This window comes from Ceratotherium simum, chromosome 7, assembly GCF_057802395.1.
Source record: "Ceratotherium simum simum isolate JZ-2026a chromosome 7, ASM5780239v1, whole genome shotgun sequence".
NCBI classification, from domain to species: Eukaryota; Metazoa; Chordata; class Mammalia; order Perissodactyla; family Rhinocerotidae; genus Ceratotherium; species Ceratotherium simum.
Genome location: NC_141906.1, coordinates 47,322,696 through 47,347,698, shown reverse-complemented (window position 1 = coordinate 47,347,698; position 25,003 = coordinate 47,322,696). Strand labels below are relative to the sequence as shown.

The window sequence follows — 25,003 nt, the reverse complement described above, 5'->3', positions numbered from 1 at the left end:
TGCGTTCCGTGGGTGGCCTATCCTTTTCTTCCGCGCAGCTGTGGAGGGAGGTGGTTGTCGGCGTGTAGGAGTGCGGAGGGCGAGAGGTTGCTGGAGGCACCCCTCCGAGTCCTGGGTTGCGGGCAGCGAGTACGCAGCTGAGGCCCGTGCTGAGCCGGCGCTTGTTGGTGCAAGCCGCCCGCCAGTCTGGATGGGTAAGGAAGAGGACATGGCCGCCCGGGCCTGGTGGGCGAGGGAGGGGTTGCTCGTCTAGCTTTTCCAGGGACCCCCTCCGTGTTGCTCGCGAGGATCTAGCCGTAGAAGTCAGGCCCTGAGTGCGGGGGCTGGCGGTTGTGGGCTTCAGGCCTACTGGCTGGACTGCGGCCGGCATAGGCGATTATAGTGTGGACGGGGTCCAGCGTATCTGGGATGTAGATGTTAAAATGTATTACAGACAGGTACACGTTTTCTGAATTAATCTTGATAAGCGCGGGGTAACCATTACTGACACCATTTTCCTTGCATGAGGTTAGGTACTTCCCGGAGACACTCGTGCCAAGGTCACTCAGTGAGGGGTTAAAAGCATTGTTAGCGCGGGTAAAGCGCTCTGTCGGGCCATGTGGCCTCTCATCGCAGTCTCGGAATAGCAAGCGACACTTAGTAGGAATGCTTTCTAAACAGTTTCCGAAAAAGTGATTTTTGAATTAGCTCCACTTTATTTTGATAATGCGCTGATATTTAAAAAAAATTTAACCTCAGGTATAGCATCAGTGCTATTGGACTCAATTTTGAGTTTTTGAGCAGTTATTTCATGAATTCTTAGATTCTGCATTTTAAAAAGCTACAGTAAAACACCATGAAATTACCACGAGTCCTTTGGACGTTTTGCAAATCTAAAATCTGTGTGACCTTATTGATAGCTTTACTTAGTTGTCATTCTCGAGTATGCTAAAGACTAAGAAAAATACAAAAACGGAAGAATGATGGCATTCTCTATAAGGGAGATGGCGGTAGTAAAATAAGACGTCTTTTTTCTGTTATTTTTGCTCAAACTATTGTAAAATCTTCTAAGGAGATAAAAAGGAACACAAAGGGCACCATTGTTGCAGTCTGAGAGCCTTTCATTGAAAAGTTTGAGAGTTCAGAACTTTTAAATTAATACCCATAATGGCAAAGAGATAATATGCTAATGAAGTTTTACAGTGACTTTGATGAATCATAGTTTGAATGAGAAGAGGCCATAAATGAAAATCCCAGACCAGGAGCTTAAAATGGTCTGTTGGGTTGAGACTAAATCTTGATGATTATTTTTCTTGGTGTAGTGAGGCCACAGTCTGTCTTCTGGCTTTGTAAAATTTCCTAGGAGTTACCATGTGCTCTTGGAAAATGGCTTTTGGGCCACTAATGGTACATTAATACTCATAATTGTACATTACTGTATGGCTAATATTTTTTACTGTTATGGAAAAATGTTGGATACTTCTGTGGAAATGACAGTACTCCATTGGATAGATTTAGAAAGCACAAGTGAAAGAACAGGTGAATAAAATTTCTAGGTTTTAGAATTTGATCTGAAATGGACAGTTCCTACAAGAAAATGTTAAAGGCCTTTTATGTGATTTTGCCTTAATTGATGTATAATGGCATAACGTGGCTACATCAAATTTTGCATTACGTGGATATTAGCTGTTTGTGTTAGCATTTATTTGTTCAGGGAAACTATATCACATTCACAAATTTTATATTGTCAAATCTGTTTAAAGCAAAGAACAACTGACGAATAAAACAATTTTGAGAGGGATTTGGAGAATACATATCACGAATGGATTCTCTCGACTGTATAACGCCATCTGATTCAGCTGTGGAAATTGAAAATCAAAGGTAGGTGCGTTTTTTTATGTGAGCAACAACCACCACCAGATTTTTACTGGGAAACAGATTGGATGATGATGTTTACTGTATTTGAATTTCCGGGAAAGCATAAATCATTGTAGATAATGAGTTGCGGTAAGATAATTTTCAAGAATTGGGAAAGAAAAGGAAAACCTGTTTTACACAGACCTTCAAAGTTTATCTACTTCTATAGTTAACAGTTGGACGCATTCTTAATGCAGGGAAACAGGAGTATATTCTCTGGGCCGATTTGGTATCTTCCTAACTAAATCATCCTAGTGTTACAACAAGAAAATGGACATCAGTGGGGTGTCTTGCTTAAACATCAACTTGCTCCGATATTCTACATTATCAACGATGCTAGCTTCTGTATATGATGGAGGTATCTACATAACCTCATCCATTGATCTCACTGGGAAATCAAAATCAGCATTTCTAGTATATTCACATCAAGTATCTGTCTATTAGGCTACTCTTGTTTTATTTAGAGGAGGGTCTAGCAGTGAACAAGACTTTGTGGAACTTGTTATTTCTCAGATTTTTTTGGTAAGTGCTATGGCAGTATGGCACATGGCATTATGTGCCATTTTAGGTAGAGTGGTCAGAACTTGGTTGGCTAGGACTGAGCCTGTCTTTTTAAAAATTATCCTGAGCATGTTTTCCTTCTTTGGTCTGTGGGAGAAAAGTACATTACTGATAATAAGCATTCAGTAATATAAGAGGATGCAATTTTTTCCCTTTTTTTCTAGTGATAACTCTTCCTCTGGTAGCAGCTTATTTAAAACTCAGTGTGTTCCTTACTCACCTAAACCGAGGCAAAGAAACTTGATTAGAAAATTTGTTCATTCAGCTGAAAATGTTCAAGCAAGAGATTCATCTAGTGACTCATCTTTTGAACCAAAACCATTGACTTTAAAAGCTATTTTTGAAAGATTCAAACAAAAAAAAAGGAAACGTAAAAAGAGGAAATATAAGCCAACAGGAAGACCAAGGGGAAGACCAAAAGGAAGGAGAAACACTAGAAGCTCACAAATAAAAAGGAAACATATAAAAAACAAAGGACATGGATTCCCATTTTTAGAATCAAAGAATGGAAGAAAACCATTACCTTGGAGAAAAATTTTAACCTTTGAGGTGAGTCAGTATTTTATATTTGCTGATACATATAGCTAAAATGTCTGCAATGAATTGTTGGTCCCTTTCAGAATTTAGGTGTACCTGGAACATAGTCTGCAACTGTGATAATACTCTTCCATACTGACTTAACACTTCAAGACCATCCCATCCTTCACCTCAAACTTCACTTGGGCTTCTGGGTGGAATCTTCACTGGTATATTCAGTGACTGTGCCTATATATGAAGTGCTCTGAGGCTGTTTCTATAAAATCCCTTGATTTCATCCTATCAGGTCTTGAAACATCCTCCCTACAACTCAAATGATTCCCAATTGTTTTATGGTAACCTAAGTCAAACCCACACCTGCCTTTCGTGTTAAGTGGCTTTAAAATAGATTTTATTTTCTTACAGATATTGAATATTCAATTTCTGACAGAATTGCCTGATAAATACTTTAATGCTTATCAGTAGACTCTAAAAAATTTTAGTTAAATGTTTGCATAATTAAGTCTCTTGCTCTAAAATCTGAATTGAAAGGATTACTACTCGTTACACTTTTATGTTTTAAGGTGATAATAATAAACATTAGAAATTTGTTTTTTTGCATTTAAAAATGTGTTTAGTAATTCCCAAACAATACGAGATTTATGCTTCAGTTTTCCTTGGTACCAACTTAGGGAAGTTTGATAACTTACTAGGTAGAACAGTGAATTCTTTTTACAGCCGGCATTTAATAAATTATATGTGATCTCCATGGTGCAGAGTAGTTAAATCAAGATCACTAAGCCTTCTTACTGAGGGGATCTTTGCCATTTTGGAATATGGGCATATGCTGAGTTAGAAAATTTTATTTTGTAAGGCCATGACTTAAAATATGGTGTTTTTTTTTATATATAGCAAGCAGTAGCAAGAGGATTTTTCAACTACCTTGAAAAACTGAAGTATGAATACCACCTCAAGGAATCCTTGAGACAAATGAATGTCGGCGAAGATTTAGAAAAGGAAGACCTTGATAGTCGTAGATACAAATACTTGGATGATGATGGATCCATCTCTCCTATGGAAGAGTCAGCGTAAGTTGAAATGTGAAACAATTTTGGTCATAAGTTTTATCAAATTAAATGTTTTTAAATTTAATCTTAATGCCCCATATTATGCTTTAAGTTTGTTTATACTTTGTTTACGATTTGTTTATACTTTAATAGTGATGTGAGCACAGATACAGTATGCCATTTGGGTTAGTACAGTTGCGCTATATCATTTTGGAGTGTTAATGGATGACAACATAATTTTTCTCCTTGACTGGTATTACTGTTTCAGTTGTATATTATGACAGTATACTAATTGGGTTCTAGAAGATTTTGTCATCTGAGTGATATTTTAATATTACAGAGCAGAGGATGAGGTTGCAACAAATCTTGAACATGCTGATGAATGTGATATCAAATTGGTGGTAAGTGACATTTTTATTCCATTACATGTGGGGAGGGCAGCAGTTGGTACAGGAATTTTATCCAATAGTATCTTAGACTCGATTTTTGAAAGGCTGAATGCATTTGGTGTAGGAAATGAAAAAATAAAAATAAATTTTTTTGATAGTTGAAGAGAACATGGACTTTTCAATACTATTGTTGAATAAGTTTTAATATGTGGTATTGCTACTAGGATATCAAATGAGAAAATAAGCAGAACTTAATCTGGATTTTTAACCTCTCAATGTAGTCTCCATGTTACTTGAAATAACCTAGAGCTCAGTTATGTGTAATTACTAAAGCACTAAAGTTTTAGTTATTGCTTAATATTGATATTTTGTATGCAGGAGGATAATTATTTCATAATAAGTTCTGAATTACCAAAGAAGATGAATGTATATTTAGAACAAGAGGAATATACTGAAGAAGCTGCTTTATCTAAAAAGAAGGCGTCAAAGTCCAAAAACATTGGACAGAGGACAGAATGGCCTGAAAAGAAGATAGGTATATGAATGTCAAGGTAAACACAATTGAGAAAAAGCAACTTTTTATAGAAAGAAAAGATGATGAATATGAATATATATATATATATGCCAGCCTCACGATAACAACCTTCAAAGGAGAAAATAAAAAGAACTTTTGAAAAAACCCGTGAAAGAAACTCCTAAAGAATAAGAAGTAATTGTTAGAAAAAAACATTTTTAAAACTGAAATCATATATGTACAAGAAATTGAGGCTTTCATGGAAGAAATAATCACTTAGTAAATAATAAACAGAACATCCTACTTTTTTTGCCTATACTTGTTTATTTCAGGGTAAGAGCTTATAAGCATCATTTGAGCATTGGGTCAAAGAAGTACAGAGATTGTAATCCTAAAAAGAAAAATCTTAGTTATAATCACTACTGATTGACAGCCAACCACCCTCTTTAGGGTACCTGGAACCTTATTTTTATCCCAGTTTTATTCAGACAAGTGACCTTTCTTTAGTGTCAAATGTTTAGTACTGTAATAAGAACTTAATTTTCCCTTCCTAACTACTGGAATATTTCAACTGCCATTTTCTTGTCATCACCACTGTATTTTGTTGATTATGCCACTATATATAATTCATTTTATGATAGCACTTGTGTTTGTTTTTGTTTAACTTGTGGACAAAGACTTATAGACAAGTGCAAAAAATAAATCCTCTTTTGCAACCCAGAGCTCATTGTTCAGTATGAGTTTTGATACAGATAAGAAGGAACATACCTAAAACTGAATAAAGTGATGGGGGCTGGGGGACTGATTGACAACTAAAAAGCATAGGATAAAAGGCAAATCTTGGCTATATTGATTTAGTATTCCAATTTTAACATTGACATGAAACAAAGATGGCTTCTTTTTTTGTTAGGTTTTTATCTTGAAAACACGTCTGGACTTAAGTCTTACGCTTTAGGTGAGTTTTCAGATTGGATTTGTTTAAATGTACATTGTCAGATAATTTAAATCTCCACAGGTTTCATTATTGAAACACATTTTTGCCAACTTTTAATTTCTGTTTATGATGTGATTTCAGAAAAGGAATCTTAGGATTCACACATTTTATCATGATATTGTGCCACCTTCACTTGACATGCAGTAAAGGGTCCCAAAACTGTAAGGCTATAGCAATAATCAGAATCTTGGATATTGCTGCCACTCAAGCACATACAACATTATTTTTAATTAATGCATAATCCAACATGAGGTAGAAGATAGAATAGTGTAATGCTAGGACTCAAGATTTCATAAACTTGAATGATGTAAAGTTTAACCCAATAATTTATCTTCCAGTGATTCCCAGATAACATAGCCACATTAATATTTTTCTGTATTTTTATAATCGATACCAACTAAGAAAATATTTTATATAGTTCTTAAATTCTGAGGCAAAATTCAGCTAAAGTAAAAATTGTGCTGTAATCAATCAGTATTGAAGTTAATAAAAATCAAGACTTCAATTGGTGCATGGAAATCTTTTTCCTTTGGTTCATCTATACTAGCTAGTTGGCACTTTGCATGTTTTTATCAGTATATACACTCTGCCTTTTCTAAGCAGCATTATTAAAATCTTACCAAGTGATTGATTTATGGGATGATTTCTTTTAATTTCTTTTCAAATGGATGTTTTTACACAATTTCAAATTCATCAAAGAGTCTGGAGCAGATCACAGTTCTTTCTAATAATTGGAATCTTAGACTTTTGTTTATGTTTTTTAAAAAGTGTAAACAGTGGTTGAGGTCTATCCCGATGGGGCTTTTTCTGTAGACCTACATCGTTGGAAACGCCTCATAGAGTAATTGTGTGGTTTCCTTGACTCACAGAACTATCTGTTAGACCTGTGAGAAAGAACTACAAGACAGAGCTGTTAAAACTATGAAAGGATTTAATAGCCAAAAATTTTTTTTCTTAGGTTTTGGCATATCCCAAGATCTGTACTATTTTAGAGTGTGATAGCTTAGGTAAGTTTTCATTGGTGATAGTTAATCTTGGTACCATTATAGTTCAGATGATGAATTTTACCTGTTCAACTGCTGAATGATACAGACGTGAACTAAAACTTAATTCTGACAGAGCTGGATATATCTCTGTATAGGTGTTAGTTTTTAATCACACACTTAAGTTGTCCTAAATCTTTTATTTGGTATTTTATCTGTAGGAGTGAATATGATTTGAACGTAACTCATGTTTAGAGGTAAGTGGAGTAATTGATTTCTACTGAAAATTATTAACGATTCAAAAGGGTTGAAAAAATATAAATTATGAGTACAGCATTCCATTACTGTTGTGACTAGTAGTTATTTAGGTATAAAACAGAATTATTAAGATCTTGGCCAAAGTATTTGCCATATTATTTGTATTTATATACAGAATTGGGGAAAAAACTGGAGAGTGTATGTCTAGGGCTACCAAATGAAAATGCCTCCATTTTTGTACCCTTTTATTGAATTGACAATTCCGTATGGATCATCCTAATAACATTATACTTCAATATGTTATGATAATGGATTTTGCATTTCTTATAAAGAATTCTGCCCAATAAGAGCAACCATGATATTTATTTCTAGTGCATTCTTTCTTTTAGTGATTTGACTCAATTCTGTAAGTGTATATAAAGAGATGGGATAAAGATAATGATTACTCAGTTTATAGTTTAAAATGCAGTTAATGTAGTTCCCTCATTGAAATGACAATTAGGAATGAAGGTGAATTTATTTTACTTGTTACAGGAACTTAGGTTTTTAGAGATTTGTAAAAATAAGTTTATATTAGTTCAGTCATGATTGCACTGCATGGTATCTGCATTCAGCAGTTGATTCCTGCTGGGTGTTCAAAGGACAGTGCGATATAAATTCAGTATCTGGCATCGTTGGTTTTCTTGGCTTCATGCATGTTAAACCTGGTATTTTTATTGATACAGTATTCCTGTAGTTGCTCATACTGTTCAGTTTGACATAATCTTCAGTAGGAACTAATGCGTCTCTTTTTCTAGGTTGTCTAATATTGAGAACCAGGCAGATCCATCGACTCTGACCCTAAACATGTAAGGCTTTCTATTTCTGTTGCTTCAGGCAGCTTCTTTCCTTTATTGATAGCATGGTCAGCCGAACAGCAGAACTTCTATACAGATGCAAAAGCCTTTTGCATGGTGTATATATAAGCTTGAGAGAAACTTTCATGAAGCCTCATTCTAGATGAAAATGGGCACTGTTGTTCATGGTGTCCAGAAATTGTTAATGTGGCTATATTGAGACACAGGTTATGCTTCCATCACAGTAAGTTTATTGCAGTGGTGACAATGAGACCTGTAACATTTTTTGTTAGGCTCATGAGTAAAAATTGGATGTAAAAAGATTTTTTAATAATAGAAATGATTAAGGAGTAATATACTTTTAGATCCCTTGCCAAAATAGCAACGTGTACGCCTACAATTTAACTCCTAGGGCCCTAAAAAGTAAATTGGTTGAAGAAATTGGATCACAGAGATTACAGGTAAGATTTTAATGTATTCCCTCAAATTCTCTATTTTATAACAGACTTTAACTTCACTTCTTATTGCTGCTAATCCTGGTGGTCCTTTGTTATCACCACTTAACGAGAAAATGAAAAAAAAAAAAAACCTATAGATCTTAAAAAGGCCACCATGTGTTGTTTATAGTGCTTACTAGTGATGTATGATGTTATGATGATGGGCAAAATGTTCAACTGCTCTGAATGGGCTGAATGAAAATAGCCTTTCTGAACATACATATACATTAATTATGTGCTATACCATAGAACATGAAAGCTCTAAGGTAAAAGTTATCTGAAACATGTGTATGTTTCCAAACCTTTGGAGTTACTGATCAGAGAATACTTTTCATGTAAGTCAGGTATGAATGGAAATGGTTAATTAAGCCTTAATTTTAAAATATATTTTTTCTCAACATTTAGTTTAAATGAACTGGATTGAAAAGATGTTTATTCTATTTGCAATTTTAAGCGTGGAATTTTTAATACATACTAGTTGGAAACTGGGTTTCAAGGATACTTTGGAACCTAATCAACCTCATTTTGAAAACTGAAGTCCAATATAAACTTTAAAATCTTTCCGTAGGTCGGGAATTTTTAAAGAATGTTCATATTCAAGTGGAAATCAAAGAAGCCGAACTAAAAGAATCATGGCAAGTTACTTGTTTTTTATAGTCTTACCATACAGCACATTATTTTTCAGGGTATAATGGTCATTACCAAGGCTTTTAGAATGTAGTTTCTCATTTGCTGTGGACATGACCATAAAAAAAATTTCCCACTAGGTTTTTCTTCTGCTACCTTGCTAGCATTCAGCCTATTGGGAACATTATTAACCCTTACTGGTTTTATTTACATTGCCTAGATCAGCACTGCCCAGTATTAATAGAACACAAGCCATATGTGACTTTGTAATAATAGCCAGTGGTAATCAATGAGATTTTATAACAGCCATATTTCAAATTCTCACTGGTGGTACATGGCTAGAGCCTATTGAACAGTGCATGCCTGGATCTCTGGAGTCTTGCAACTATCCATTGCCTGGTTAAACTGAGTTGCTAGAAACCAGGCTGCTTGTAATGTAATAGAGCTAATAGGGAGGCTGGCTTCAGAATTGACATGATCATCTCTGGAAACGCAACCTTATATTTATATTCCTGTGTTATAGAACTGACTGACATGACAACCGTGGATTGAGCAAAATTTCTTTTTAAAAGGTACGTACACATTAGAAAAAGATAATTTATAGGTCATTTCAAAGAGGGCTTGTGGTACCAAAACCAGGAGCTCTTAACGCTGTGACCAAAGATTGAAGTTCTCCATAGGATATAATAGTCACTCAGTAGTGCTATGTTTTCCTGAGGAGGTACAAGATTTAGCTGCTTATAGCCATGATGGGTGATGTGGAAAAGTAAATAAAATGTCTAAAGTTTAACCAATGCCTACTCTCTTCTTTAGGGCTATCTTGAAGACTCAAAACTTTGGAGGAACTAAGGGGCAGTGGAAAGAATCACAACGTGTGAAATTACTTAAATAAAAATTTATTGACTTTAAATAATTTTGCCTATGTTACCCTATGTTACGTTAAACCCTTTACACTTTTTGTAGAAAGTCAGCATATATTTTTGGCTCGAAGTTTCTCTAGTGTTTTCTGTGGAGGGAATAGAAATAAGATTTAGCAGTTATAGTTGTGGTGTACCTTAGACATGAAAAATTGTAGGGGGCCCTACTCACCTTATGAAATTCTTTTGCCCTTGCTCTATTTTGGGCATAAGCCTCTTGCTTTGCTTTCTCTTCCTTTTGCTGTTTCACTTCAGCTAACTGATTGTATAATCTGTAAGAAATTTATATGGAATTAAAGACAAATACTTCAAAAATATGCATTACTATTCATATATACAGACACACATACATATACCTTAAAGCCCTTTGGTGCATGAGGGCTTGTGTGGCCTTTCTGTCTTCAGGAAGTGACACTCTGACTTTACTCACACCCTTTAGGTGACTCATAGATGAGCCTGAGCAGAGAACAAGTGGTTTAATAAAGAATGCCAGATTCTCTTTGTGAAAACATACAAATGTGGGGAACATACCTGTAGAAGGTTTCTCCTTAACTATTTTGCCTTGAGAATTTTCAGAGACACGGATTTTATTCTTGATTTCTTTCTGTCTCTGGGAGGATCTCGCTATAAATGATTTTTTTCGTTTTATAAATGCCTCTTGCAAGCTGCCTGGTATAGCTGTAAACTTTGGAAGGATTTCTGTTAACGAAAAAAACAAAAGCTCTTTTCATCTCAAACTTTTTTATTTTGCTAGGATTGTGGGGTTCCTACTTCCCTCCTAGAAATGTGGAGGTTGAGAACTTGAGTAGGGAAGTCCCATTGTGCCTGGGTTCAGTGACCATTTCAGATGCTCAAGGCATACCTGTAGACACTGTTGTTGGCTTCTCCACAGAATGTTCTGATGTTTCTGATAGAAGAGGCAGAAATTCACTCACCTAATTGCAAGAAAGTTAGATGAATTTAGCACTTTCACCTCATCATACAGACTTACAGCAAAGGTTCTAAACCTTGGTTCCCTTCGTGGTGGGTGGTTGAGTGACTACTCAGTCCCCAGTTGCAATACAGGGATAAATGTCCAGTTGACTCGGCTCCGATTCTCAACTAGTTCACTGATTCGTGCTGCCCTCACATCTGTCTCAGTAACTTTAGGACTGAATTTTCCGGTAAGGGAGTTTTTTAAATGGTTTTATTCCTATTAAAATGCTTTAGCTGACCAGCAGTACTAGAAAACAATTAAGCCTGCTTTCCCATCCTACTCGAGCCCAAAGCTTTTCCTCACCTGATTTTGGTAATTACCAAATCTTTCTTCAATACCACCTCTATTGTATTTTCACTACTTGTCTATTTGTGTCCTCACTACCCTGTGAGTGATCATAAAACAAACAATTAGTAGTTGTAGCGTGGAGCCATTTCTAAATGTGTTGGAATATTCTTACGTGAATTCCCTTCTAATGGCATCAGGCCACAAAAAAAATTGGTTCTGCCATAGTATTGTGTAGCACAGTGTACAAATGTACTATCTGGGACTTATCTGCAAAATTGTGTTGTGGGGATTAAAGACAATGCACAATAGTGTTTGAGAAAAAACAGATTGTAAATAAAACAGCTGGTGAGGGTGACTTGCATTTTCTCTAAGTTTCAATTTCAGTTTTATTAAATGAATTCATCTATTAATCTAAAGTCCTTACTAAATTAGAATTACATCCACGGCAGAATTCCCTTCAATGATAACCTTCTAAGATTTTAAATGGTGAGCCAGGCAAGAATAGTCTGTAGTGGAAAAAAGTATAATGAACGTGCAGCAACTTAAGCACTGCAAGTGCAAAATACACTTCCAAAGCAATACCACTTACTCTGTCTCCACCTCAGGTCTGGATTTCCTTACCTAGCTTTAGAGCACCTCTGCTGCCTCTCATGTAACTTGTATGGAATCAAGTATTTCTTTCATTGGGGAATGGAAGGCATGAGTTCCAACCCAAGTCTTAATGAAATTGAGAGCATCATAAATACATGTATTTAGGACTGACTACTACAGGGTACAAGACAATGCCATCAGGGGGGTTTGAGAGGCTTTCCCTGTCAGCCATCAGTTTCTGCTATGAGCACATTAAGCTCCTGTTCACTTTGTAGTTTACTGTACTGGCATCTAATATGGGGAAGGAAATTAGTTTGCAAACAATTCTAATGTAAGGAAAAAAATGCCATGTGGAAAGATAAGTGAAAAAACCAATATCCTTTTCTGTTTGCTAATTCTCAGCTATGGGTTGTACAAAATTTACCTGAAAACAGGTTTTTGCCTTATTCTCTCTCTCGTCTTCTAGGGTTAAGTTTGCAAAATCCACTTCAGCAATACTGATATCGCTGGTGCTTACTAATGTAAGTTCTGGTTCTTCCATTATACCATGGCCAGACTCTGTCTCCTGTGTAGTCAAATTAAAAAGGAAACCATGTCCAAAAATCATAGCCTTAAAACACAATGTGAACATAATGTACATTATGGAGGAAGAACAACAATGGCTAGTGAAGACCAAGGTGGTGCCTCCCCCATCCCCAACCCACTTTTAGAAATACTGGAGAGGACTTTGAGGATTGGTGAAATAATGTGATGATTGTCTGAAAATATCTACTGCAAAGATGACAAACCCAAATGCTTATAGAGGCTAGATAGCCTTTTGGGCTGCAGCCAAATGTAGGCCACTGCTGCCAGACTACGTTTTTTTTTTTTTCTTCTGAGGAAGATCGGCCCTGAGCTAACATCTGCCAATCCTCTTTTTGCTGAGGAAGACTGGCCCTGGGCTAACATCCGTGCCCATCTTCCTCTACTTTGTGGGATGCTGCCACAGCATGGCCTGACAAGTGGTGCGTTGGTGTGCGCCCGGGATCCAAACTGGCGAACCCTGGGCCACCACGGCGGAGCGTGTAGACTTAACCGCTTGTGCCACCGGGCCAGCTCCCAGACTACATTTTTTAAGGGAAATATCTTTAGTTTTAAATACCGAACAAGAATTTACAAAAAAATCTAAAAGCAGCCAAATACAACACATCTGTGGTCTAGATGTCCCTTATGTCAATCTCTGTTATATGCTTAGCTGTAGAAGCACAAACAATACTAGAAGGTAAAGACCATATTCAGGCGCCTGAAGTTGAAACCAAGCAGATTGGGGCTGGCCTGGTGGCCTAGCGGTTAAGTGCGTGCGCTCCGCTGCAGTGGCCGGGGTTCGCAGGTTCAGATCCCAGGTGTGCACTGACACACTGCTTGACAACCCATGCTGTGGCGGCGTCCCGTATAAAGTAGAGGAAGATGGGCACGGCTGTTAGCCCAGGGCCAATCTTACTCAGCAAAAAGGAGGATTGGCAATGAATGTTAGCTCAGGGCTAATCTTCACAAAAAAGAAACCAAGCAGATTAATCCAATGCAGTGAAATGAGGTTCAACAGTGAAAGTGCTGAAGCACAGGCTGAGCCACCACTCCTCAGGGGAGCTGGAGAAGGGAAATGTGAGGAAAGCTCTTTTGTAAAATTCAGAGGTCAGCTTAACATTTGGAGCTTTCTCAGTTCATTGGAGATTTCCAATGATTACGAGATTGACTATCTCAGGAATATTAACAAGTAGCTTTGTTGCTTCCCTTGAATTTTGTTTCAAAAGTCTTTACTGAAAATGAATTTACATGCTATTTATACAACACAGATTTCACTTACCCAGACTGGAATAGAGCTCTGTAACGAAAATGATCCAGAATTTACAGAGAACTCTGACTGTGCTAGTTGAGATAGGTTTCTGATGGTTTTTGGAGTTTCTGCTTTAGTTGAATTCTCAAAATATTTTTCATTCTGAACAGTTAATGAATACGGTGTCTGAACTGAAGTTCCCATCTCCACTGTTCTTACACATAATTGAGAGTCAAGTTTCTCTACATGTGGATTTATATTTAAAACCCCACAGGTTTCATTTTTATCATCTTCAGTGAGTCCTTGACTTTGTAAGATTTTATCAATCCCTCTTTTTGCTACTTCTTCAAAGCCCCGTCTTTCTTCTCTGCCTTCTAGTTGGTCTTTTATTGAGCACTCACTAGAGGTAGAACCACATGGAGTGCTATGCTGTAGATTTAACTGATGAAATACATTAGCTTCAGCAGATGAACTGAAGACTGAACTTTGCAAATTTCCTACAGAGAGCTGGAAATGAACACCTTTTTTCTTATTTTGTAATATTTCAGTCTGTTCAGAAGAGCAGTTCTGATTTTCCATGACTTGGGAAGAATCTCTTGGTTCAATGCTAAAAATACTTGGTAGATCAGCATGCTGGCTCCCCTCCTGTGAAGAAAATTCTGGCAGAAGCTGTTGAAAAGACTGTTCAGATCCTGTAAGACATCAGTTCATTATAATTATATGTTGTAAAACTTGGATACAGATACAGTCTAATACTTTATGAGTAAGCTGCCAAAAATAGGTTACTTCCTACAATTTCAGGAGTGAAAGAAGATGTATGTAAACACAAATAGAAAGCTAAAGGATGGATGGTCATAGTGATTTTCAAATAACTCTACTGCTCAAGCTACGTATTTCCTCCTAATATTATTTAATAAAGAAAACATGGCTATTAGACATGATGAGGACTTTTACCCCATAAGAGAACAGAATATTGATTTTAATAACAAAAAGACTTAGACTAAACCCTGCATGTATATCTCATAGGTATATATGTATAGGTGTGTATGTATGCATATATACACACCTATATATATAAAATTTGTACAAGAAGTTTGAGAACAATGCTTAAACTGTTAACTGTAAGGGTTGAGGTAGGGAAGTTGAGCAAGAGGCAGCACTTTTGCTTTTTATCAAGTTCAGTACTCTAAAAATGCAAACTGAGCATGTCTTACTTCTGTTACTTAAATAAATACACAATTAAAGAAAGAGAAGTACTAACACTGGGGACGGGTGACGACAGGAGTGGAGACCAATCAAGAGCTGCTAAGCACAATTTCCAAGGAAAATGGATGTAAACAACCATGAAAAAGTACTGTGTTTTATTTAACTTTTTTTTACTTAATCATACATACCCTCAATAATATTTTCTGTAGCAAAACTCGGAGCTGCAGCAAGAGCCAAGTTAGGGTCAGGTTGCTGGTTCAGGCTTGTGTTAAGAGAAGAATGCAGGCTGGTCCTCCTCAGTGCTGTAAAAGAGTCTGTACTTTTGGATGATAAAGTAGCACGGGGGCTTCCACATGAAGAATCTGAGCTCTAATGGAAAACAGCAGAAAAAGGCTGAAATATTGATTATGTATTACCATTTCAATCGATAATCATTATGTTCCTTTGAGATTACTCTTCCTTAATTACCACTTGACTATCACACTAGTAATTTGCTTATTCAAACCCAATTTTTCCATTTTGGTTAATATGAAAATGACTTTTAAAAAAGATTACTTAGAAAACAAATTGTGAATTAACCAGATAGAGTGTAGAACACAATGAGATCATTTTCTGATAAGCAGGAACTATGCAGAGCAGCCTGGAATATCAGGATGTCAGGCTGTGGGAGCAGAAAGCCCCAGGTTTGAGTCTTAGCTACTTTACTGCATAGCAAGAGATGTTTTAAATTTTGCAAAATTCTATTTACCTGAACTGTTTAAGGCTGAATTCCATTAAAGTAAGAAAACAAACAAAAATACTAAAAACTAACAATAAAAATATTCTCCAGGGGCCGGCCCAGTGGCGCAAGCGGTTAGGTGCGCGCTCTCCACTGCAGCAGCCCAGGCATGCGCTGATGCACCGCTTGTTGGGCCATGCTGTGGCAGCGTCCCATATAAAAAAGTAGAGGAAGATGGGCACGGATGTTAGCCCAGGGTCAGTCTTCCTCAGCAAAAAAGAGGAGGACTGGCATCAGATGTTGGCTCAGGGCTGGTCTTCCTCACAAAACAAAAACAAAAACAAAACAAAAAAATATTCTCCAGACTTTTATGGGTCATACTCACTAGCTGGAGATAACGCTGATAGGACAAAATTCTAATACAGCTGTTTTTAATCTTGGGTCCACACTGGAATCACTTGGGGAATTTAAAAAAAATTGGTGATATCTGAGCACTCCTAGAGATTCTGATTTAATTGGTCTGGGGTGTAGTCTGGGCACTGGCATCTTTAAAACCTTCCACGTGATGCTAATTGGCAGCCACGGAAAAAAACCATTGTTCTGTTCTAACAGAAGAAAAGAAAAACTGTTCTTGGAAATTCACTGCAATGAAGCATCTACTTTAATATACCTGGTAAAAGAGTCTGCTGTCTTGAGAAATTCCAGAGGATGATGATGACAAATCATAATCTGGATGTGGTTCTAAGGGTTTAAACAGCTGATGATGCAAATTTGGAAAAGTGTATTCCAATTCTGGAAAGTCAAGGTCAACTGTTGGAATTTTGAGGAAAAAAAGATAAATTTATTTAAAAAATAAAGCCTAGATTAGTACTAAGAACATATTTATAAAAGTTTATTTTTAGGAAATTCTAATTCAACAAAATTACTTCCATTTTTTTCATTACCTGCAGATGCTTTAAAATTAAGTCCTATCATTATTTCCGATGTGCAAAAAAAATGGGGATACTCTCAATGACCAAAACTTTTCACAAATATGTTTCCATTTCTACCAGGCGCAAAGTCTTATGAGATTAATTAGGAGTAAGGGGCCATTATGATCACTGCTTTGCTATAAGCTTTGTTATTCTCACTTAGCTCATTTTAGGATCAATGATTTAAAAAAAGAAAAAAGCTGGGGCTGCCCCGGTGGCTTAGCAGTTAAGTGCGAGTGCTCCGCTGTGGTGGCCCGGGGTTCACAGGTTCGGATCCTGGGTGTGCACTGACGCACCGCTTGTCAAGTCATTCTCTGGCGGCATCCAATATAAAGTGGAGGAAGATGGGCACAGATATTAGCCCAGGGCCAATCTTCCTCAGCAAAAAAAGGAGGATTGGCATCAGATGTTAGCTCAGGGCTGATCTTCCTCACAAAAAAAAAAAAAGAAAAGAAAAGAGCTCACTGAGTGTTAGTATGGGCCAGACGTTGTACTTTATGTGCATTATCTCATTTAACCTCCAACATCCCTCTTGTATAGAAGATGAAAGAGTAAGTAACTTGCCTATGGTCTCACACCTAGTAAACTGTCAAACTGGGACTCAAATCGAGGTCTGTCTGATTTCTGAGCTTTTGTTCTCAATATTGGCAATAGTGCCTCAAGCTTTTATAAACTTTGCAACAGTAAAAGAAGTTATGCTATTCTCTTCTACATGTTCTTTCATCAGTTTCCGATCCCCTCTCTCACTAAACGCGCTCAATGTTTTCCATATCATAACTGCTGCAACAGGCCATAAAAACATGAAGCTCAATCATTACTTAAAACTAAAAAGTTAAAGCTAAAAATAGTTTATATGAAAGTATTTGTTCAAAATAATTTTACTCGGTAAGTCTGTTTTTTCTGTCATCAAATTTGCTTCATTTATGTACTTGTCCATCATCTGCTGAATGTGCATTTGACCAGATGTAAATTTTTCCACTGCAGGAAAAGAGGTTTATTAACGTCCCAAGGGTCCTGTCTTTGATAAATAACTTGTGAGGAAGGAACTATAGAACTTAAAATATTTGTTTCCTCTTCCTTACTGGTGACATTCTCGTTCCCTCTGGTCCACATGCTCTGAAAATGACTCTGAAAATTCAGTTTAATGAAAATATTTAATGGCTGGTTAGAGACAAATTTTGGTAGAGAGGCATAGCAATATACATTGGTAAGGAATCAGTGCAACCAAGAAATTTGCTCAGATAGATTCCCACTGAATGGGAAATGTGCCATTAGTGCATACTTCTCAAAGTGTTGTTGGGGATCCACAGAACATCCTGTGGGTCTGCAGGCCTGTGACTTCCAATCATGTTTATTTATTTATTTATTTATTTATTTTGTGAGGAAGATCAGCCCTGAGCTAACATCTATTGCCAATCCTCCTCCTTTTTTTTTCCCCCCAAAGCCCCAGTAGATAGTTGTATGTCATAGCTGCACATCCTTCTAGTTGCTGTATGTGGGATGCGGCCTCAGCATGGCCGGAGAAGCGGTGCGTCAGTGCGCGCCCGGGATCCGAACCCGGGCCGCCAGTAGCAGAGCGCACGCACTTAACTGCTAAGCCACGGGGCTGGCCCTCCAATCATGTTTAGAACATCATACTGTCCAATATTCTATCAGGCATGAATACTTTACTTTTGAGATTTAAAGAAACAATCCCACTCAGCACACTGTGAAAAGCAATGTTTGCTCTCACCACTGTATTGCAACTCAACTAGTGCTGGTCTTTCAGTTTATTTATAAACATTTTGATGTTACTACCTGGATTGTTAAGGCTCAAATCTGTGTTTTCATTACTTGACAAGCTCCCAGTAGAAATAGTTATTGAAGATAATGGCTCATGATAAATCTCTTGTGTTTCAGCCTAAAAATTAACAAGAACATTAGACCACAATGTAGAAAGTAATATCTAGAAAAAACCCAAATCACCAACATAAGCAGTTATCAATTCTGAGCTCAGATCAAGTGTAGAAACCTTCATAGTTATAAAGATCAGTGGTAAAACCTTTTGTCATCATTGCTCAGAACTGATTAGCCTTTAATACACACATATCCCCACCACCAGTCTCATTCATCCATCAACAAGTCCTCAGTTATCCACTGTCACCTTTATAAACACACACACACAAACACACACACACACACACACACACAGACATACACACAAACAGACATAAGCCCTTATTGTTTTAAATTACTCTATACTTTTGCTTCTCAGAACTACAGAGATCATGCATCAGGTAGACTGGAAGGTCCTCTGATGCTCAGATTTGGCTATTTTCATCATTGATCCACTTCAGTAAGAGCAGATCTCAGAGAACACAGACTTTAATATTTCACAACTTTTATAAGCTAAACAGAAGACAATGCGAAGCCAAATAGCTCTAACAATGTAGGACACATTAAGACATTACTAACCTTATTATCTGGCTTCACAGTTGGACCCAGATATGTATGTTGTTCTTCCTCCATAGCATAGCTTAATACTGCATGATTCTCAAGCACAGCCTCCTTGACCTTGACTGAAATGGGGGGGAAAGGGTTCGGATTATGGCATATCAATTTCTTAGCACCAGAGGGCATCATTTCCTGCTTTCCTACAATTTTCTTTCATATTGTGCTTCGTAGAGTTGCCTTATCTCAGACCAAAAAGAAAAGAAAAAATTCATTTTATTATTCATTAAAAATATTTACTAGTCAGCACAATATACTTTTTCCTAGAAAACTGTAGTTGTCATTGTTCTATGAATAAAAACCTTTAGAAAAGAGCTAACGTGATGGGAAATGCTTTTGTCATTATTTTAAGTGAAGAGGCAAGAATATTTTATCATAAATACAGTATGATCTCAAAGTTCAGATAAATGCAAATAAAAAAGACAAGAAAGGAAAATACCAAAGTGCAGTCAGTAGATAATTATGAATGGTAGGACAAGGAGGAATTTTACTTCTTAACTTTTAGTCCTTTCTAAAATCATGAGCATGTGCTGCTTTTATTATGAATTATCATTCCTATTCAATTTGACATATTATAAATATATACAAATTATACTCTCTGTTTCACTGTTAATAATTAAGGTGTTCTGAGTTCATTTTTCTCTTACTCCCAATAGCCAACATTTGTGAGAAAGCTGGCCAAAGCATATGGTCATCTGTGGCTCTGAAACAGAATAAAATTAAAACTGTTCCACCAAATACAAACTAAAAATTTGTCTCATTATCCATATTATTAAAAGATACCATGCATATTAAAAGTATGTTTCTTAAATGTCTGTGTAAGAAATATTTCCTAAAAGGTAACCCAGGACACACACACATATCTATACACACACAAGTAATATTATACATATATCTGTATATGTTTGTGTGTGTATATATATATTTATTCGTAAAATAATATCTATGTTATGGATAATGAAGTAGAAACAAAGCTTACACTAAATATTATATTTAAATATAATTTGTTATTAAATACAATTTTTTACTCTCTCTTAGTTCACTTAAAAATATATTATTGTGACATAATTGATGTAACCATTAAACTGTTATTTGGTTGCTTTTATCCACACTAAAATTTTAGGTAAAGAAAATAAGAGATGGTGAAATTTTATAGTGAGTTATTTTTTCTTAAGCAGCTCATTTCAAAAGCTAGTTGGGGGATGAGAAGTTAATCTGGGGTTTTTCAATTCATAATCACAATTCCATACTGTTACCTATAATACACCAAGAAGAACAGGGTAGCATTTGAGTAGTAGTAAGAAGTGAAAAATAAAAATGAGAGAAAGGAGCAAAGTCAGGGTTATTTAAGATGTTAAAGAATTCAATGGCTAGGTCCCTGAAAGTGTGGGAAAAGAAGTGTTATTTGCTTGGAAATGGCTCTCTGATAATAGGGACCCACGAGGAGCTTCCTAAAAGGAGGAAGTAACATCATGAAAGCAATGCCTTTCAGATGACAGAGTTATCTTCCCATGCCACGTCGGAAGGCACCGTTTCCTATTTCCTACAAAAGCAAAGGGTACAGGGCTTGAAGTTAGTGATACCACCTAAAAAGCTATTAAGAGATCAAGGTGACGTGATGAGGACCTGAATAAAGTGGTAGGGAGGGAACAGAGCAGAGTAACAAAACTAAGACCCTCCCTTCTAAGATAGAAACAACATGAATCTGGGATGATGATGAGAAAGAGAAAAGCAGCCCCCGAGAGCCAGGAGCTGACCAGGCACTATCAGCTAGGCCTAGGTGTTCTCCTAAGCATTAACAATTTCACAGAATACCAATATCAGAAGAGGCCACTCTATGACTATGATGGATCAAGACAAAAATCAGACCACCCATACTCATCTCTGAACACAAACAAAACCATGAATACTGTCCAAACAACCAAGCATCTCCTCATCCTGGCTAATATGAGTGACCGCTGCTGCTTTGCCATTACAGCTTTAGTTAGCCTCGCTCCATTATTCCTACCTCCTAGATAAGAATTTTTTTAGATACCCAGTAATAGAATTACCCCTGCTTCCTGATAACGTCCAATACTAATAAGCGAAGCCCCGTTTCCTTGAATCTTCCCCAAGTTACCTAACACAAACCCAAACCTTATAGTAAGTCCTCTCTAATACCCTCTTCTGAGACACCTCGTGTTCCCCATGGTGTGCATTTCCCCTCACTGCAAGATGTCAAAGCACCCAGCTTTGTTCAACCACAGGTGTGCTCCTGGTACTCTCTGACTAGAGGACATCAACAGGTAGAATAAAAAGGAAATATAAATATCCATTGGTTAAATCTAAGAGAATGATGTTTTATTTTAAAACGCCAAAAACTGTAATTCACTGGAAATTATATCCTTTGCAGTTATTTCAATCTCCAATTAAAAAAGGAGATGCTCAAGTTAATCTTTCTATAAACTCTCAAAAAGAGAACAGGTCTCTCTCATCTCTCATTCTATTAAACTATAGACACAAGTAAGATAAAATTATCCAAGTATATATGACAGCAAAAATAAAAAGAACTCTGGTTAGAAAAGGTTAGTATTTAAAAGGTGCTTTAGAACTAATGAAGCAGTACTAGAACCATGCTTTGTAGGGTCAGGAAGCAATATTACACCTATAAAACAGCTTGTTATATATATGCATAAATTTCAAAGCAAGAAAATTAACACAGGTTGTCTTTGGGTAGCAGAATTAAGTGATTTCAAGTTTTTTCCTTGTAATTCTCTTTATTTTTCAAATATTTTTGTGTGTGTGTGAGGAAGATCAGCCCTGAGCTAACATCCATGCTAATCTTCCTCTTTTTGCTGAGGAAGACAGGCTCTGAGCTAACATCTATTGCCAATCCTCCTCCTTTTTTTTTTTCCCCCAAAGCCCCAGTAGATAGTTGTATGTTATAGTTGCACATCCTTCTAGTTGCTGTATGTGGGATGCGGCCTCAGCATGGCCGGAGAAGCGGTGTGTCAGTGCCTGCCCGGGATCCGAACCCGGGCCACCAGTAGCGGAGCGTGCGCACGTAACCGCTAAGCCATGGGGCTGGCCCAATTTTTCAAATATTTAAAAGCAAACATAAAGCAGCTCGTTTAGAGTGCCAGAGAGGGAATTTTTAAGGGCCGGCCCCATGGCTTGGTGGTTGAGTGCGCGCGCTTTGCTACTGGTGGCCCAGGTTCGGATCCCGGGTGCGCACCGACGCACTGCTTGTCAGGCCACGCTGAGGTGGCATCCCACATACAGCAACTACAAGGATGTGCAGCTATGACATACAACTGTCTACTGGGGCTTTGGGGAGAAAAAGGGAAAAAAAGGAGGAGGATTGGCATGGATGTTAGCTCAGTGCTGATCTTCCTCAAAAAAAAAAAAAAAGAATTTTTTAAAGGTAGTATTTAATAAATGTGGATTGGTATGAATCAGCTTAAAGACAAAATTTGTAAAGGTTGCCAAATGTAAAAACCTCATACCCTCATATACTTCCTACCAGCATTTATTTAGTAAAACAATTTAAAAGTGAAATTAATTATTCTCTAAATAAACCTCGTTTCTCTCATTTAACATTTTGTATACAGAAATAATACATGCTTCTTGTTAAAAAAAAAAAAACAAAAGAAACAACTACAGTACGTGAACTTATAAAATAGAAAATGAAACCCAGTCTCTAACAAAGGTAAACCTGTACCAACACTTTGGTGATTATCATTCCAGACAATTTTCACTGCATGAACACAAATTCCCCTCCCCCTCATTTAATAGCTACACAGAACTGCATAGTATGGGTGCACCATAATGATTCCACTACCAACAGTCATTGAAGTTATTTACCATTATTCATCAAAAATAAAACTACAAAAAGTATCTTTTGTCCATATACCCTTGTGCACAGCAATTCCACCTTCAATTTCTTTATCTCTCACCTGCTTCATCAGAGTCATCACCACAGATGTTCTCCTGGGCAATCGGGTGAACGTGACCAAACGGATCACTGTCCAGTGGGTTCCCAAGGAAACTTTGTTCCCGGCTAATTGAGACCCTCAAGGGGTCTCTGTCTTGATAAAATTCTGGTTTACCTGGGAGGAAAAAAAAGTTGACTCATTAGATTTCCACTTAAGTTTCTAGAGCTAGCTAAAACTAACATGGCAATTTAGATTATGGGTAAAAATGTAAACTCTCCAAGACCTGATCTATGTACCAAGAAAATAATAACTGCTTATCTTTCACACAGGCCTTTTAATGATACTCCTACTTCCTAATACTAGATAATGCTTCAGTATTGACTAATCACAGTAAAAATGCCTGGAGAATTCACTAACCATTAATAGTATTATAAGGAATAATATGTATTCATAACATAAAGTTCAAGAATAGCCACAGCTAATCTGTGGTATAAGAAATCAAGACAGGAGTTACCCTGGGGAGAACTGAGGGGTCAGTAATCGGAAGGGTATGAAGGAAGGGTTTATGGGGTTTTCTAACACTCCAGTACTTGACCAGGGTGGTGTTCACATGGGGCTGGTTTTTACAGTGATAATCACCGAAATAAACACTTATTATTTGTGCACTTCTCTGAATGTGATACTTTGACACAAAAATAAAAACAAGCAAGCAAATAAATGAGTGGGAGATACCCAATAATAGAAGCTAATTTACTATGTAGGACTCCAGAAAAACTTGTGAATTAAAGGCACCAAGTATTACAAAAGGAAGGTGTGTGTCAGGGAACTGAAAACAGGGAGAATGCTTAAAAATATGTACTTGGAACAGATCCCTCCCATCTCCTGACTTCCCTGTCCCTCAACATCATCCTCAGAGGAGACTGAAGGTTTATTCTTTGGGGAAATCGAACCCAATACACTCTGAACTCAGGGGTATCAGGCACTGAAAGGTGCAAGGATGGAAGGAAGAGATAGAATGCCATAAGGAAATCAGGGGTATTAAAAGAAAATCTGCATCCTCAACTCAGATCCCCCAGGTCTGGCTCCATAACAGCAACAGCCAGGCTTGTATCAAGCTTGGAGGATCTTTCTTTGAAGACACTGAACTATAAACTGTAAAAGAACTACAGATCCTAAGATGAGGGCCCCCAGTGAAAAGCCACCTTTCCCAAGGAAGTTCAGCAGTAAATAAGGCCCCCACCCAGAGAATTTCCATTTAGTTGTTTAGTGTCCCACTCCAATATGCAAGATATTAGAGAAAACCTTCTAAAATATCAGACAGTAACAAGAAAAAAAGGAACAAAAGAACTCAAACAGAAAAAACAGGAACTCAAAGAAAAAAATAAAAAAACTATAAATATTTGAAGCAGGTAATATTTTGCATCTATGAAACAACAGAAGGATGCTATGAAAAAGGAAAAAAAATCAGGAAAAAGAGCAAACTTTTAGAAACTACAATTTGATAGACAAAATAAAAATTCATAAGAAAAGAAAGTTTCAAAGAAAAATTCATAAGAAAAGAAGAAAAAGTTGAGGAAATTCTCCCAGAAAGTAAAACCAAAAGAAAAAGAAATGAACTATAGAGAACAAAAGAAAACTGGAGGATCAACATAGATCATTGTTTCTCAATGTTACTTTATCATCACTCACCTAAGGAGCCTATTTAGACATTTTTTTCTCTAATTGCCTCCTAATTTCATGAAATTCTAATAACTATATATATACTGCATATCTATGCTTTGGTACATAAAACGAGTCAGACTTTTTCACCTCCCCAAGAGCCACTTTTTGTTTCTTTTGGTGGCAATAACACCCTTACTAAGAATGCAGCAGATAGGTCATCCAACCTCCAACTAAAAGGTGTTCCAAAAACAGAGAAAATGGTGTGATCTCAAATTATATTAGAGGTATTTAATAGAAGTATTAGTGTTACAAGACAGAC

At 36.9% G+C, this 25,003-nt stretch overlaps 2 protein-coding genes and 10 non-coding genes across 33 annotated transcripts in view; 9 read left to right on the top strand and 3 right to left on the bottom strand.

Moving 5' to 3' along the window:
- Nucleotides 1–26: 26 nt before the first annotated feature.
- On the top strand, nucleotides 27–10,051 carry TAF1D (TATA-box binding protein associated factor, RNA polymerase I subunit D). Of its 12 annotated transcripts, XM_087433595.1 has the most exons (13): nucleotides 27–194; nucleotides 1,743–1,860; nucleotides 2,622–3,006; nucleotides 3,886–4,061; nucleotides 4,381–4,441; nucleotides 4,808–4,980; nucleotides 5,854–5,898; nucleotides 6,896–6,944; nucleotides 7,142–7,177; nucleotides 7,976–8,026; nucleotides 8,427–8,475; nucleotides 9,080–9,710; nucleotides 9,952–10,051. In XM_087433595.1, the coding sequence occupies exons 2-6, from the start codon at nucleotides 1,802–1,804 to the stop codon at nucleotides 4,970–4,972; spliced, it is 846 nt and encodes a 281-aa protein (XP_087289721.1). In that variant the 5' UTR covers nucleotides 27–194; nucleotides 1,743–1,801; the 3' UTR covers nucleotides 4,973–4,980; nucleotides 5,854–5,898; nucleotides 6,896–6,944; nucleotides 7,142–7,177; nucleotides 7,976–8,026; nucleotides 8,427–8,475; nucleotides 9,080–9,710; nucleotides 9,952–10,051. The 12 variants fall into 12 exon arrangements, with proteins under 12 accessions (XP_087289721.1, XP_087289728.1, XP_087289725.1 ...); XM_087433602.1 differs by lacking the exon at nucleotides 5,854–5,898; XM_087433599.1 differs by lacking the exon at nucleotides 6,896–6,944.
- LOC147916671 (small nucleolar RNA SNORA40) lies at nucleotides 5,583–5,710 on the top strand. Its single transcript, XR_015552852.1, has one exon. It is a non-coding gene; the product is annotated as a small nucleolar RNA SNORA40 (small nucleolar RNA).
- On the top strand, nucleotides 6,717–6,847 carry LOC147916670 (small nucleolar RNA SNORA18). Its single transcript, XR_015552844.1, has one exon. It is a non-coding gene; the product is annotated as a small nucleolar RNA SNORA18 (small nucleolar RNA).
- On the top strand, nucleotides 6,986–7,058 carry LOC147916669 (small nucleolar RNA SNORD5). Its single transcript, XR_015552850.1, has one exon. It is a non-coding gene; the product is annotated as a small nucleolar RNA SNORD5 (small nucleolar RNA).
- On the top strand, nucleotides 7,768–7,905 carry LOC147916668 (small nucleolar RNA SNORA8). The gene has a single exon (XR_015552845.1). It is a non-coding gene; the product is annotated as a small nucleolar RNA SNORA8 (small nucleolar RNA).
- LOC147916667 (small nucleolar RNA SNORA1) lies at nucleotides 8,165–8,299 on the top strand. The gene has a single exon (XR_015552842.1). It is a non-coding gene; the product is annotated as a small nucleolar RNA SNORA1 (small nucleolar RNA).
- LOC147916666 (small nucleolar RNA Z40) lies at nucleotides 8,659–8,731 on the top strand. Its single transcript, XR_015552841.1, has one exon. It is a non-coding gene; the product is annotated as a small nucleolar RNA Z40 (small nucleolar RNA).
- Nucleotides 9,204–9,325, top strand: LOC147916665 (small nucleolar RNA SNORA32). Its single transcript, XR_015552840.1, has one exon. It is a non-coding gene; the product is annotated as a small nucleolar RNA SNORA32 (small nucleolar RNA).
- LOC147916664 (small nucleolar RNA SNORA25) lies at nucleotides 9,741–9,867 on the top strand. Its single transcript, XR_015552846.1, has one exon. It is a non-coding gene; the product is annotated as a small nucleolar RNA SNORA25 (small nucleolar RNA).
- The window catches only part of CEP295 (centrosomal protein 295), a 49,232-nt gene continuing 34,247 nt past the window's right edge, over nucleotides 10,019–25,003 (bottom strand). For 3 of the 11 annotated variants that reach the window (XM_087433578.1, XM_087433579.1, XM_087433587.1), the window contains 10 exons: nucleotides 23,044–23,196; nucleotides 19,073–19,176; nucleotides 18,416–18,518; nucleotides 16,318–16,457; nucleotides 15,118–15,298; nucleotides 13,754–14,415; nucleotides 12,335–12,475; nucleotides 10,918–10,990; nucleotides 10,412–10,754; nucleotides 10,019–10,327 (listed from right to left, as the gene is read on the bottom strand). In XM_087433578.1, the coding sequence (XP_087289704.1) occupies nucleotides 10,135–10,327; nucleotides 10,412–10,754; nucleotides 10,918–10,990; nucleotides 12,335–12,475; nucleotides 13,754–14,415; nucleotides 15,118–15,298; nucleotides 16,318–16,457; nucleotides 18,416–18,518; nucleotides 19,073–19,176; nucleotides 23,044–23,196 (2,093 nt within the window). In that variant the 3' untranslated portion in view covers nucleotides 10,019–10,134. The remainder of the gene's footprint in view (nucleotides 10,328–10,411; nucleotides 10,755–10,917; nucleotides 10,991–12,334; nucleotides 12,476–13,753; nucleotides 14,416–15,117; nucleotides 15,299–16,317; nucleotides 16,458–18,415; nucleotides 18,519–19,072; nucleotides 19,177–23,043; nucleotides 23,197–25,003) is intronic. The other 8 variants (XM_087433582.1, XM_087433583.1, XM_087433581.1 and 5 more) reach the window with 6 other exon arrangements.
- LOC147916663 (small nucleolar RNA U2-30) lies at nucleotides 18,606–18,677 on the bottom strand. The gene has a single exon (XR_015552851.1). It is a non-coding gene; the product is annotated as a small nucleolar RNA U2-30 (small nucleolar RNA).
- On the bottom strand, nucleotides 18,867–18,946 carry LOC147916662 (small nucleolar RNA U2-19). The gene has a single exon (XR_015552849.1). It is a non-coding gene; the product is annotated as a small nucleolar RNA U2-19 (small nucleolar RNA).